Source organism: Denticeps clupeoides, chromosome 8 (genome assembly GCF_900700375.1).
Source record: "Denticeps clupeoides chromosome 8, fDenClu1.1, whole genome shotgun sequence".
Taxonomy (NCBI): Eukaryota; Metazoa; Chordata; class Actinopteri; order Clupeiformes; family Denticipitidae; genus Denticeps; species Denticeps clupeoides.
This window is the reverse complement of record NC_041714.1, coordinates 6,164,390-6,177,013: the sequence shown is the minus strand read 5'-3', so window position 1 is coordinate 6,177,013 and position 12,624 is coordinate 6,164,390. Positions and strand designations below refer to the sequence as shown.

The 12,624-nt window shown below is 43.7% G+C and overlaps 1 protein-coding gene across 1 annotated transcript in view; it reads left to right on the top strand.

Moving 5' to 3' along the window:
* prim2 (DNA primase subunit 2) overlaps nucleotides 1-8,914 on the top strand; it is a 38,543-nt gene extending 29,629 nt beyond the window's left edge. The window contains exons 11-14 of the mRNA XM_028989764.1: nucleotides 1,378-1,504; nucleotides 1,736-1,818; nucleotides 5,443-5,511; nucleotides 8,545-8,914. Coding sequence (XP_028845597.1) covers nucleotides 1,378-1,504; nucleotides 1,736-1,818; nucleotides 5,443-5,511; nucleotides 8,545-8,742 — 477 coding nt within the window. The 3' untranslated portion in view covers nucleotides 8,743-8,914. The remainder of the gene's footprint in view (nucleotides 1-1,377; nucleotides 1,505-1,735; nucleotides 1,819-5,442; nucleotides 5,512-8,544) is intronic.
* The last annotated feature ends 3,710 nt before the right edge of the window (nucleotides 8,915-12,624 follow it).

The following is a 12,624-nucleotide window of genomic DNA, read 5'->3' as shown; positions in this document are numbered from 1 at the left end:
CTTTGTTGCCCCCAAATGGCAAATAGAGCTTCTTTTATTTACCTCTGCTTTGTTTTTCCCAGCTCATATGGAATACATTCATCAGATATTCAAGTCTCTATTCCTTTACTGTTGTATTAACACAACATTTATACAAGGTCTTGATACAACTTCCCAAAGATGCCTGCTCCTCTGCAGTACTACGTTTTACCTTTGTACTGTTGAGTACTTTATAAGTACTTGAGTCAGTCATTTTATTGTTTTTTTTTTTGTTTTTTTTTATATAAATATTTTAGTCTACAATAGCATCACCATCCTAAAACTGCACCTGTTTACAACGTTTAGTCATCATTATGCATATTTCATTTTTATTCGGGTCTAGGAGAATTTTGATCCCAATATTTAACAGAATTCAACTGTGACTTTTCTGAAATCAGTTTACTAGCAGCAATGCATTAATAATCCCTTAATCAGTCAGTCTTTGCTACAGAGCTGTTTTTTCCGGTTTTGTTCCCATTATGTAAAAGTGTCTAGGCAAGTGCCTGCTGATGAGTTGTCAGAAAAAATGGTGATCTCAGGATTTTAAGTCACACAGTCGGTTAGTGTGGCGCTGGAACCTGCGGCTGATTTCTCATTCGTGGACTGGCCCTCATATCCAGCACCCCATGGACTCATCACATAGTGTCAGCGCTGCAGTGCACTGACATTTAACTGAAAGAGGCTCAAGGCAGAGGGATAAAAGGTTCCGTTAGTCAAAAATCCTGATAATCTCACCTTTTTCTGTGTGTACGGTTACACAATGGGCTCTATTTTCCAAAAGGTGCTCCACTTTACAATGTATTAATGGGCGTCAGTCCAGAATGAGGAAGTAACAAGCTGTCAAACATAATCATGCTCCTCCCATTTAAACCCTGTTGATAAATCAGCCATTAATCAAAGATCCTGTTGTGGGTGGCAGAATAATGACAACACCAACAACGGGGTGATTTCTCTTCCTCAAGATATCGATAACTCGCGAACAATCATAATTATGGTGTGGTAGAACAAATTAGAAGCAGTGAATTACGTGTCTTGTATGCAGTGTTCTCATTATGGAGCGTTGTGGTGAGGAGAGGGAGATTTGCGGAAGAAATTGTCTCTGTTATTCATAATCCAGTCACAGCTGTCTGGAGTTTGGCGGCACCTCTACAGCAGGTTCCTGCTAATAGCTCTATCTTTCATAGCGGAAAACACCCTGCCACATCCAACATGATGTACGACAACGTCTCTGTTTTCACCCCCAACCTCTATTCCTCCCCACTGCCCTCATCCTCATTCGCCACCCGGCTCAATCTCTCTCTCTCTCTCTCTCTCTCTCTCTCTCTCTCTCTCTTTCTCTCTCTCTCTCTCCCCCCCCAGTTTGACAAAGCATACGCCTACAGCGTCCGCCACATGTTCGGGAAGGAAGGCAAGCGCACAGACTACACCCCCTACAGTTGCATGAAGGTGATTTTATCAAACCCACCCAGCCAGGGCGACTATCACGGTGAGTCATAGGTGGGGACGGATGGGTTATTCACAGATGTAATGAGCCTTTCTGTCACCTACTGTAAATCGTCCCCAAGGTGACGCGCTTCTGAGTCGTGCCATTTTAATAAAACAGGATGCTGCGAAACGTTCATTGATTTCAAATGTTGCATGTGAGTTTATTAAAGACGGGGGTTTCGCTCCCCCACGTCTTCCGCCTGCTTCTCTTCTCATTAACTCCTCTGCACAGGATGCCCATTCCGCCACAGTGACCCAGAGCTGCTGAAGCAGAAACTGCAGTCCTACAAGCTGTCCCCCAGTGCCATCAATCAGGTGGGTCTGGCCAGGCAAGCCAGAGGAACCATTGCGCTGTTGAAGTTATTTATGGGCTACGCACAGATACAGATATCCTATCCACATGCACTGTTTGACGTTTTATGAATCATTGTGGGATTTGAATCATGCAGGTGTCTCCTTGTCTCAAGAACTCTACCACGGACCTTGTTTAATGTAAAAGCTTCTATTGTCACATTCCTGCCGATGGTCTTTTTAATTTTTTAAAAAATTTTCTTCAAAATCTCGTTAAAAAAAAACCTTCGACTCAATATTCATGTTTGTTGAAATTTCTACCTCGAATTCATGTGCACCAGTCCTCCAGGTCCATTGGTGCTGGTTGGCCATGATGAGGATCAGCACATGACTTTAGGATTTATAGAACTAAACAAATCCAAACAAGAAAGCACTGCTTGCTAGTAATCATTTTCGTGTGAACTCGCTACCCAAACAGGCCTTTTTTTTTTTTTTTTTTTTTTTGGTATATAATTATTTTTGACAGATAGAAGATGGGAACGAGGCTCAAGGTATGATTGACAGCTCTCAGGCACCCAGCTTCCTCTGTCTGCATGACTTAAACCTCCTCCTCTCAATACGTGACTTTATTTTCTGCTGACTTGTAACACACAGTCACGTTGCCATCCGCACACGTCACAAACATGATCTGTGTTGTAATAGCCTTGTGACCACAGGCACCACGTCTTTTATGCAAGAACTTCCCTATATATTCCTTTATATTACATAAAACTACCTCCATGTTGTTTGCTTTAAAAAGAAATCTGTGCAACATGTCTTTTTTTGTTTTTTTAGTTTTCCCCTCATGTGTCACAGCAAGACCTAAAAAGGTCACATACAGACTTGACTATCTCAGCAGAGCAACAATTTTTCTTCTCTCCCTCATTAATTTTTTTTTGTTCCCCTTCCTCTGACCGCTGGACGAGACCACACAGATGTGGCAAGTAGAAGTGGATGGAGCGCTAATGTAGTTAGACTGTCCGCCCTGGGGCAGCACATCTCTAATCAAATTAAATTCATAATTTTGCCAGCCACCCCTTTTTTTTGAGAGTTTTGAGGAGTGCGAGCTCCTGCGGGCGGAATGGGCTCCACATGGCGTCTCTCCCTCCGAGTGGTTGTAGCCAAGCCGTGGCCAACTGCATCGCTTAATTAAAAAAAGCTCCGGTGTAAGAAGCAGGTATGAGCCGGGAAGTGATTAACACGCGTAATGCCCGGGCTCTCATTCGCCCGGCTCGCTCAGGGGGGTGGGAATAAAAGAGAAGGTGACAAAGGAGAGTAGCAAGGCCAGCCACCAAGAACTGAGACTCTTGCAGCAAGAAAGGGTGGAAAAAACAAAACTCAACAAAACTCCTGAGGTTCGGTTCCCCAGCTGCAATTAAACCTGAAGTGCCAGTATAGCAGCTCTGACTGTTCATGAAATCGAACTGTGCAGAAGGGCACATGGTTCAATGCAAAATGAGCACCGTAATAAAACAAAGCTTTATTTGAACCAGCTGAAGGCAGAAGGCTCCTTTTTAGACTGATTTGGCTAATTAGCACCCTGACTTTTAATTCATTTTAATGGATACTCAGTCAGAATGTGTAGGTATGGGTGCCGGGTGAACTTAATATACATACATATTTAGGATCTATATGATGCTAGGGCTGTGCAATATGGCTAAAAATCATTAAGCAATTTTTTTTTTTTTTTTTCTTTTTCTTTTCATGATACACAATTTTTGGCAGCTCTCATTCGGGGTCACCACAGCGGACTTTGCAAAAGTTGTACACAGGATGTCCTGCTTACCCAGCCTTGGGACTGGCACAAAGAAAGACACTGTCCCCATTGGCTGGGTTTATATCATGATACACAATATATGGGTCTCAAAACCTTGAAACTTCCTCTAAATCAGCCCTTTGTTGCATAAAACAACACTAATGAATTAGAATTAGACAGACACACACACACTCACACACTCCAATTCCCTTCTATATCTGGTCATGACCACCCAAAGGTGTATAATCATCATTTATACTTGAGAGCTTTACATATAAAACACTATGTACAATCATCTAAAACCAAGATTGTATATGATCCCAGTTCAGGTCAGTATAAGTAAACTGTAAATGTCATTACTTCATTTTTATGAAATGAAGCAATACTCTCAACACTCACAACTGTTTTCCAGAGGGTTTTCAATCCAGCGAGCCACACTCGTTATGAGGCTATTGAGGAATTTTATGTAACTAAAGCCTATTTTAAATGAAAGATTTTGTAGTATGTTGCACAGTACATATAAGGCACAGTACAAAGCTGCTGTTACTGTTCATGTACTTTTTATACAAACAGATATGAGTCTTTTAAAAAATTTAAATACCCAAATATTTACATTTCCAGTAAATCTTTGTGGGTGAGACACAATAATCATTGCTTTTGTCGGAAACCATGAAGAAACGTCAGGTTTTGATTATACCTTTTGTATGTTTTTCTCGTGTTAATTGCTGCTAATTGATGTAAAGACAGAGCATTAATTTGATTTTAAGTCTTAGTCTTTGTTCGTCTGGTTCTTTCCAGTGGAATTCTAACCCCCTAATCATATCTTGCGAGGTTCAGATTTATTGGTGGGGCGTGACCTCACCCCATTATGGTGTTCTGCTGAGGGGTCGGGGTTATTTTCTCTCCACTTCTCTCTCCCCCGAGCCGGCGCTTACTGTGTAATTAGTCAAGTGCCAGTACCTATAGAGACTGATTGTAATACAAGCTCCCCGCGGGCTGTGTGTCAATTAATTCACCGTGGCCCTTTGAGACATGAAGCTGGAGGTGCATTTACATGGAGTCACTTTCTTTTAATGGAGTCAAGAGAACTGAAGCTTTTACCCCCACTCCGCCTAAAATATCCAAACCGTTCTGGATGGCAAGTCTTTTTCTGGGTCACGGGTAAACAATAGGTTTACAAAGTGATGTTAATATTAAAACTGAGCCTCCGACTAAAGTACAATTAAATTAAAATACATAAATACAAATTTAATAACATTCATGTGTATGATGTGAACATGTGGTTTGGTAGCAAACCCTGGTCCTGCGGTGTGTGTACATACTGGAGATGCGGTGCCCATAGAAAAGGGGTATTACCGGTGTAATACCGTGAGGGAAATGAAGGAGATTGGGAGGATTATGGGATGTTACATATTGACAGGAGGGCTTTAAATTATGCAGAATGTGGAAGTGGTTGTATGAGAGCTGTCTGTCATCTTAAAGTTTGAATAGAAAAAACATCATTCATGCTTGGAAACTCTCAAATTTGTTTTAATATAAATATTTCCTCCTCAGACGACTCATTGCCAATTAGTGCAAATGCTTGTTTGCAGTTGTTGGTGCTAAGGGTGCCACAACAAATTAATAGATTTATTGTATTATATGTATGTATACGTATTTGTATTTATTTATTTATATAAAATATAACAAGTAATCCAGAACACCTAAAAAAAAAAAAACTCATCATATGTAGCAGTTATTGCGCTGACTGCTGTTCATCACTAATGGAAAAATGATGTTATCCTTCTCCATGTTTTAACCAATGGATCCCCCCTCCACCTCTTTTTCTCCTTCTCTCTCTCTCTCCGCTGCAGATTTTGGAGCTGGTGAAGGGAATGCACTATCAGCTGGCCTGCCAGAAGTACTTTGAGTTGACACACAACGTAAGGACACCTTTCATTTGTGGCCGGATGTAATTGGGGCTGCCTTTGTGTGCTTGGGGACGGCCTGGCAACTCATGCACAAAGACTCTGGAGGGCCGGGGCACTGCCATCACATCCATCAGGAGCTGTCGGACATGCTTAATTTTTACGCGTTTATTATGGCACTTTAGATTAATTTACTCCCCTATGAATATTTCATTTATTTGATCTAGTGCTTTTTACTGGGGACCTTTTGGATCAGCACTTGCTGTCACCTTCAAGGTTATTAATATTCAGTCCCTATTTAGAGTGGGAGGGGAGAAATTGATGTGGGGTGAGCTATTGTAAACCTTTCTTGCCATGATAAATCTCTTTACAGTTGAGCTTCATTATGCGAACTCACCACCGAGGCTGCAGACATCGCTTTTTATGTGTTGAGTCAATCCTTCAAAAAATAAGGAGGATTTTTTTTTTTTCTCCTCTCGCAAGGCAGAGACATCAGAAAACATAAATGAACGAGTGAGTGATGACTTCTGCGGATGTGTGTTTATTTTTATCCTCCACACTTCAGTATTTCTCATATTCTAAGCAGCACCATGGCTGTGAGCGTGTTTTTCCTCCGAGGAAGTAATAATCCAGAGAGATGTCAGTCAGGATTAGCTCGTATGACATGTGCCCTGTCTCGCCCACTTTCGCTGCAGCTGAAGTGACAGATTTGGGATGGAAGTGTGTGCACAGGCAAGCACTACAGTATCTCCAAGGCGACGGTTGAAACTCAAATAGAAGAAAGTAGTCCGTATGAAAGAGATGCTGACTTTTCAGATGCTTGTCACTGCCACGATAGTACGCGATTTTAAAGATAACGTTGGGATTCATTTAATTGCTGGCTGAGAGACAAGTAAAGAGTGCTGATCTCTGAAGATATTACGTCCGCTTTATTATGCCTGTTTTACCCGTCACAGCATAACATGACAAGCTCCTTTGCTAAATAAACTAAGTTGCTTAGCAACAAAACCTGGAAATATTTTTATTATAAAGCATGACGTGAGAGAGCATTTTAACATGTGCTGTTTGAACAGATATGATGGTATACTGTTCATTCCACAGCGCTGGCCCATGGCAAGCAGTGCATTTATTTATGTCCACTTGCAGATGTTGCACAATAAAATGGAATCCGTCCTTAACTTACCGTAAAACCAAATGCATGCACTCAGTCACCTTCAATAACCACCTAATTCACAGTGGCGTGAATATTGCTCGAGGACAGGGACACACCCACCACATGAGAAATAATATTTATGGCATTTATCAGAAGTAGCCGGTGGCCGGTTCAAGTCCAGGTCTGCACCAAGGGACTACAGACACCTTTTGTACTGGTCCTGTCATTGGTAGAGGCGTGACGATAAATTGAGACAATGGTTGCCTAGGAAGGAAGTGGCCCCGTAATCAAAAAGTTTGAATACCGCACCGCCAAGGTGCTACAGAGCAAATTAACGTCACCATACACTGCTTACAGTCAGTAGTGACAGGGACAGTCCCCCCCTGGAGAAACGCAGGGTTAATGGTAGTAAGTGGGGTTTGAACCCGTGACTTTTTGTGGTCTTCTGGTTCGTAGGCGAGTGTCGTACCCACTAGGCTACGACCACCGCTTAAAACCACATCACATTGATTAAGTTACTTGCTCGGTGTATGATGTTGACGCATGCATGCTTTTTATGAGAAGAGAGTATGTTTCATACAACAAGCGCTTTGCACGACCTTGAGCGTCTTATGGATTGATGAGCTAAAAACTAATTAAACGGGCCAGTTTGAGGGCCAATTCAGCCGCAGAACATTGCTGAGGCTTCCCTCAGGCCGGAGGGCTTTGAATGTTCCAGTCAAAGTAAAGTTAATTTGTACAGATGACCCATCATTACACCTTTTTCAGCCTTTTATCGTCAGGACTATTAAAGGTCCATACACAGTGCATGAGGGGCTGTAAAAGCCAATAATCACTTGTGCTATTTAAATTTATTTGTGCAATAAGCCTGCTTTATCACCTGTTGTGTTGTGGCACGGCGCTGCGGTCCACGCTTGTGCTCGGCCATTGATTCAGCCTTAAACGGCTGATGTTTGCATTCCAGTGAAAAGCCTGCAGCGAAGGGGGTCAGCTCTGCTGATGAATGGCCTTAAGCAGGGGTGTGGAACCGATCTATAATTCCCCTATCTGTTATAGTAGAACGAGATTGGTGATGTGATAAACACCATCTAAACGCTTTGGAAAGATTAAGCGTCCGTAGCTCGTATTTTTACCATATTTTTTTATGCCGACTGTGTTACGGAGCATTTGTGACATTAATGCCTACAATAAAGCACAGCCGCTTGAATTGGAGGAAGCAGCCTAGGCCTCCCTCCTCCTCCTCCTCCTCCTCCTCGCTTCAGCCTCTCATCAGAGATGCCACTGTCCTGGTCGGCACGGCAACTCTCCCATCCATGCCTGAGAGACTTTAATCACTGCCACATGTCCCACCTGGTTCCAGACCTGTGAGTTAGAACAGATAGATGGGCGCCGTTCCTCCCTCTCCGGCAGCATTTATTAAAGGTCAGAATGTAATACTTCGCTGATGAAATATTTACACAAGGGCAATAAATCAAATAATAGAAAGAGTAATGAAATGGCAACCACCGGCTCCACCGAACTGACGAGACCCTCACGCGGCCAGAGGCTTTGGAAATTAGGCTGCCTGCAATTCCCATACCCACTCACTCCAGATTGTTTCATGTTTATGCGGTTTTTCCATTTGTCATCCACAACATGCCAAAGTTCGCTTCCACTGTAAAGCAGCGTTCCTGGAATAGATTTGCGGGTAATGAATTGCAGCGTTCGCCGCTTAAACACCCCACCCTTCCCCCTGATCTCTCTGTCTTTGTGTTGAATATGCGCAGGGAAGTATGATTTATTTCAGGGGGGCAGGTCATGCATCAGGCAACTTGTGAATGTGGGGTACACAGAATCTGCAGCTGCATTTACATTATTAACCATACTCTCTCTCTCTCTCTCTCTCTCTCTGGAAGATTGAAGATTCCGGATTCTCCCTCAATCACCCCAATCAGTACTTCATGGAAAGTCAGAAGGTGCTGGGCGACGGCAAGGACGTGAAGAGGGAGCCGGAGACGCCTCACAGGGAGGCTGCAGCCAGTAAAGGCCTCGGCGCGTCACGGCAAAACGCGGAGGAAATGGAAGATTTGGACGCCCTCTTCCAAGACGATTAGAGGCCGTTTGAAGGTGACTGCGTCACCGTTCCACGATCTGGAAGAGACCAGTCTTCTGTGTTTTTTATTTTGTTTTGTGTGTATGTAGAATCAAGCTCTTCTCATTGTGTGTTTTTATGCTCTCAAATGTTTTCCCGTGTATGCAAATAAATATGAAATTGAAGTAACCGTACGCGCACACGTGGGGAAGGTTATTTTTTTTTTCCCGCCTGTCTGCTCCCGTGGCTTAGTTTTGATCCGGGTTGCAATCAGAATCCGTAGTGTTCTCTTTACTTCATGAAATGATCTGCCTGGGAGCTTCGGCTCCCCGCGGCTTCATCCCCTCCACTCGCCGGGTCTCTGCCGAGATGGCTTATCGCTCGCCTGCGCGGCGCGCCGAGGATTTGCCTGCTCGCTGGGCTACGCCGACACAATCTCCAGACTGCCTGGGTTGCCTTTGCTGGTTCTGCTGGAACAGTAGATAGAAATAAATCGCACTTTTACGCTGTTGCGTCGGGCTACGTCTAAAAGATGCAGTCTGGCCCCTGTCTGAAATTCCACAACTTTTCCAGCTCTTACGCCCTTCCAGGCCTCAATGGGTCATTTCCAGACGTTTTCTGCAAGGGGGGGAAACATGCTATAGGATGTGTTTAATAAAAATTAACATCAAAGTGAAATTCCGATTCCTTTGCAGGGACGAAATTCCACTCTGTCAAGATGCTCTTAACTGCACCACAGGGCTTAATTTCTGGGCAGGAAACTTTCGCTGACGTACTTTTCTGTATTTTTATTTTAAAGCTGCACTCGAGCACCCAAATCTCCCCGATTTTCTGCACCCTATGAAGGAGTCATAAACCTTTTAGTGCAGCTCTCTAGCACTGATCTGGAGAAAAAGCGGCGCGTGAGGACACCCTGGGCTTAATTCGCGGAGCCCTTTCTGAAGCCTAATGACATTCGGTTAAATGGCGGCTCCGTCCTCCAGCCGGCGTAGCCCAACGCCGCTCGGATAAAACGAAGCCTAGATTAAGATGAAATGTGCCGTTGCGCAGTGAAGAGACTAAAGCGGTCTGAATAACTTGGAGTGTGTTTGGGTCGCCTGCGTCCTCAGACAGCATGTGTGATCCTCAGACAGCTTCCTGGCGGCTGAATACGTTTCGTCTCCCCCGATATGAAAATGTCCTTGGCGTCGGGAAGTCATTTGCATTCTCGGGTCCCTACTAAGGGTCCCGTTCTCCACCCTCGCCCCATCTGTAATGGCCCTGTGCTCCCGTCCTCTCACTCACTCCGTAGTTGGAGCAGGCTCGGCCTGCTAAATTTAGAGGCAATTAGAGACACAGTGGAGTTGGACCTGCGATGTGAATGTAAATGGGTCCCCCCGGTAAAGCAAAGACAAGCAGCGGTGCCATTACGGGACAAATTGAATGAGTGTGGCTAGCTTTGAGTATGCATTTGCTTTTCACCTAATGGTTTTCCTACTAAAGCCACAATTTCACACGGTTAATGGGGAATATTGTGTTATTTAGTATGAAGGAATATCTATTGAGAATAGTGTGATTTATATAAATGTGGTGTAACCCAGACACATTTGTTACAAATAAATATAGCATTTCAATGTAATAAACAATAATTAGTTAATAACTAACTTTCTAATCATATGTCTAGCTTTGAAATTAATCTATTCGTTTTTCACGTGTTAATGAGATTAACAGCTCAGTTTTGTTTACTTCACGGGTGGGTCGGACCTAAGGTCGAGATGAAGATGGAGATAAAGATGAACACGGACAGATGATTTGTGCTTTGAGGCCATATTGAAGATATGTGGATTCCAAGACATCTGACATCTCCATCTGATTCCCAAACGCCATCATAGTTTATGTATGCATTATAGCAAGCTTTAGCTTTTTTGATTCATTACAAAATGTGTCAATAATTCATTAACAAAACAACCCTAATTTCTAGGTACCATAGATATTAGGTATATGAATGTATGTACTTGGATGAATTTTTGATTGTGTGAGCAGAGCCAAGTTTTCCGTAAAGGCACATTAAGCCTAATGTGAAACTAGATCCCCATCTTAAAAGGGTCATCGCATGGGGAGGGTCTCTATAACTGTTGACCAGTCACACTGAAATAAGCGGCATTTACACACCAAACATTAAATATGGGTGCTGCCCGATTCAAATCATTATTCTGACCTTGTAAGCCATCCTGTCATTGAATGGATGTGAGGAGGGGGGTGTCTTTTAATGAGCTCTCTAACCTTTGCGCCGACTGCCCGGCTTCCATATCTCCCCCCTCTATAGATTTTCCTCTGACATCCACCTGGGTTGTTTGCCTTGTAAATGTTGCGTTAACCTTGCCAGACAAAAATTCAATTTGTTTCAGAAATGCGGCAGGTCGGTTCTGCAGAGAGGGATTTGTGCTAAACAATAGTGCGGCTAAATATTAAGGGTGCATAGTTCTCCTTGTCAGTGAGAGGCTTTGATGAGTGTGTGTCTGTGTGTGTGTGTGTGTGTGTGTGCGTGCGTGCGTGTGCGCCCACAGTGGTTTGATGGCATTTGTCAAAGCTGGCCTTTAATTCCATGGTGCCCTGCATCAGCGCAGTGGGCCCGGTTCACTTGGGTCCTTTCAATTCCTCAAATGGGTTTATAATTATAGAGCGTGTTCTAGACCGAGGATCAGCAACGTCTAGTCGTTCTCGCATAGATTGTGTCTGTCCAATAAATATGTATATATGTGTGTTGTGTTATTAATTTTTCCATAAGGGCTTCATGAGTGACATCATGCTTTTCAATATCCATTTTCCTGTTTAAAAGAAGCCCTCAGCCCACTGGCACTAAAGTCTCATTTATACGGTGATGAAGCAGCACCGACCCTGCTTCTACCCGCACCGCAAAGATTCAAACCACCGGCTGGTAATTAAACCAGCTTGTCTGTCTTTACCGGGGTTAATATCGCAGCCCAAACGTGTGAGACTGGACGCTGTAAAGTGTGCCGTTAGAAGGCATTATGCCCAACCTAACCCAGGGGTGTGGATACTGAGCAGTTGTCGAGTACCCCACTACTACCCAATACATACAATCAGTATTTACAGGGACTGTCCCCTCCTGGACACACTCAGGGTTAAGTGTCTTGCTCAGGGACACAATGGTAGTAAGTGGGGTTTGAACCTGGGACTTCTGGTTTCACCACCACACACCACCCATCACAATGTTCAAAATAACTTGACAGTGCATAGAGTGCATGCTGCAGTCGTTATTGAAAACAAGAGAATCATAGTCTCATGTGGATTATTTACGTCCCCACCATTCACATTCTTTATACCGTCCATACTTTTTGACCTTTATTTCATCAGGTTGATGTTATTGAGATATAGCACCTCTTTTTTTAAGGTAGCAGATGAAAACAAACACAAAAGAGCAGCATCACCACGTCGTAAAATGCATTCCAGCCCAAAGTAGAAGTACCGTTAATTAAACAATTTGCAGGTATGTCTGGACGGTGCGGCAAACATGAAAGCCTGTCTCTGTCCTGGCCGTTTGAACGGAGGAGACCCTGATCTGCAACATGGGGACGTCGCACAATAAACCACGAAGGCGGGAGGCCTGCAAAGTGACAGCCAGGGCACGTTTACTTTGGAGTAAAGACGCAGAATTTGCCGGGGTTCTTGGTTCTCGAGGTGCCGGATTATATATGAGGTGAGGTTCAGACTGCTGTCCCGCTGTACTGTGAGTGTCACCATGTCATGTTCGCTTCCAAACATTTTCCCCACCAATGTCTCTGTTCCACTGGCCGAATTCCTCCACCCATTCCTGCTCTCACAGCCATTCTCCACCCGCAATAGTTGTTTTTTTTCCCACCTGGAATTCCGCATCCTGTTTTTCCCCCTCCAACCGCACATT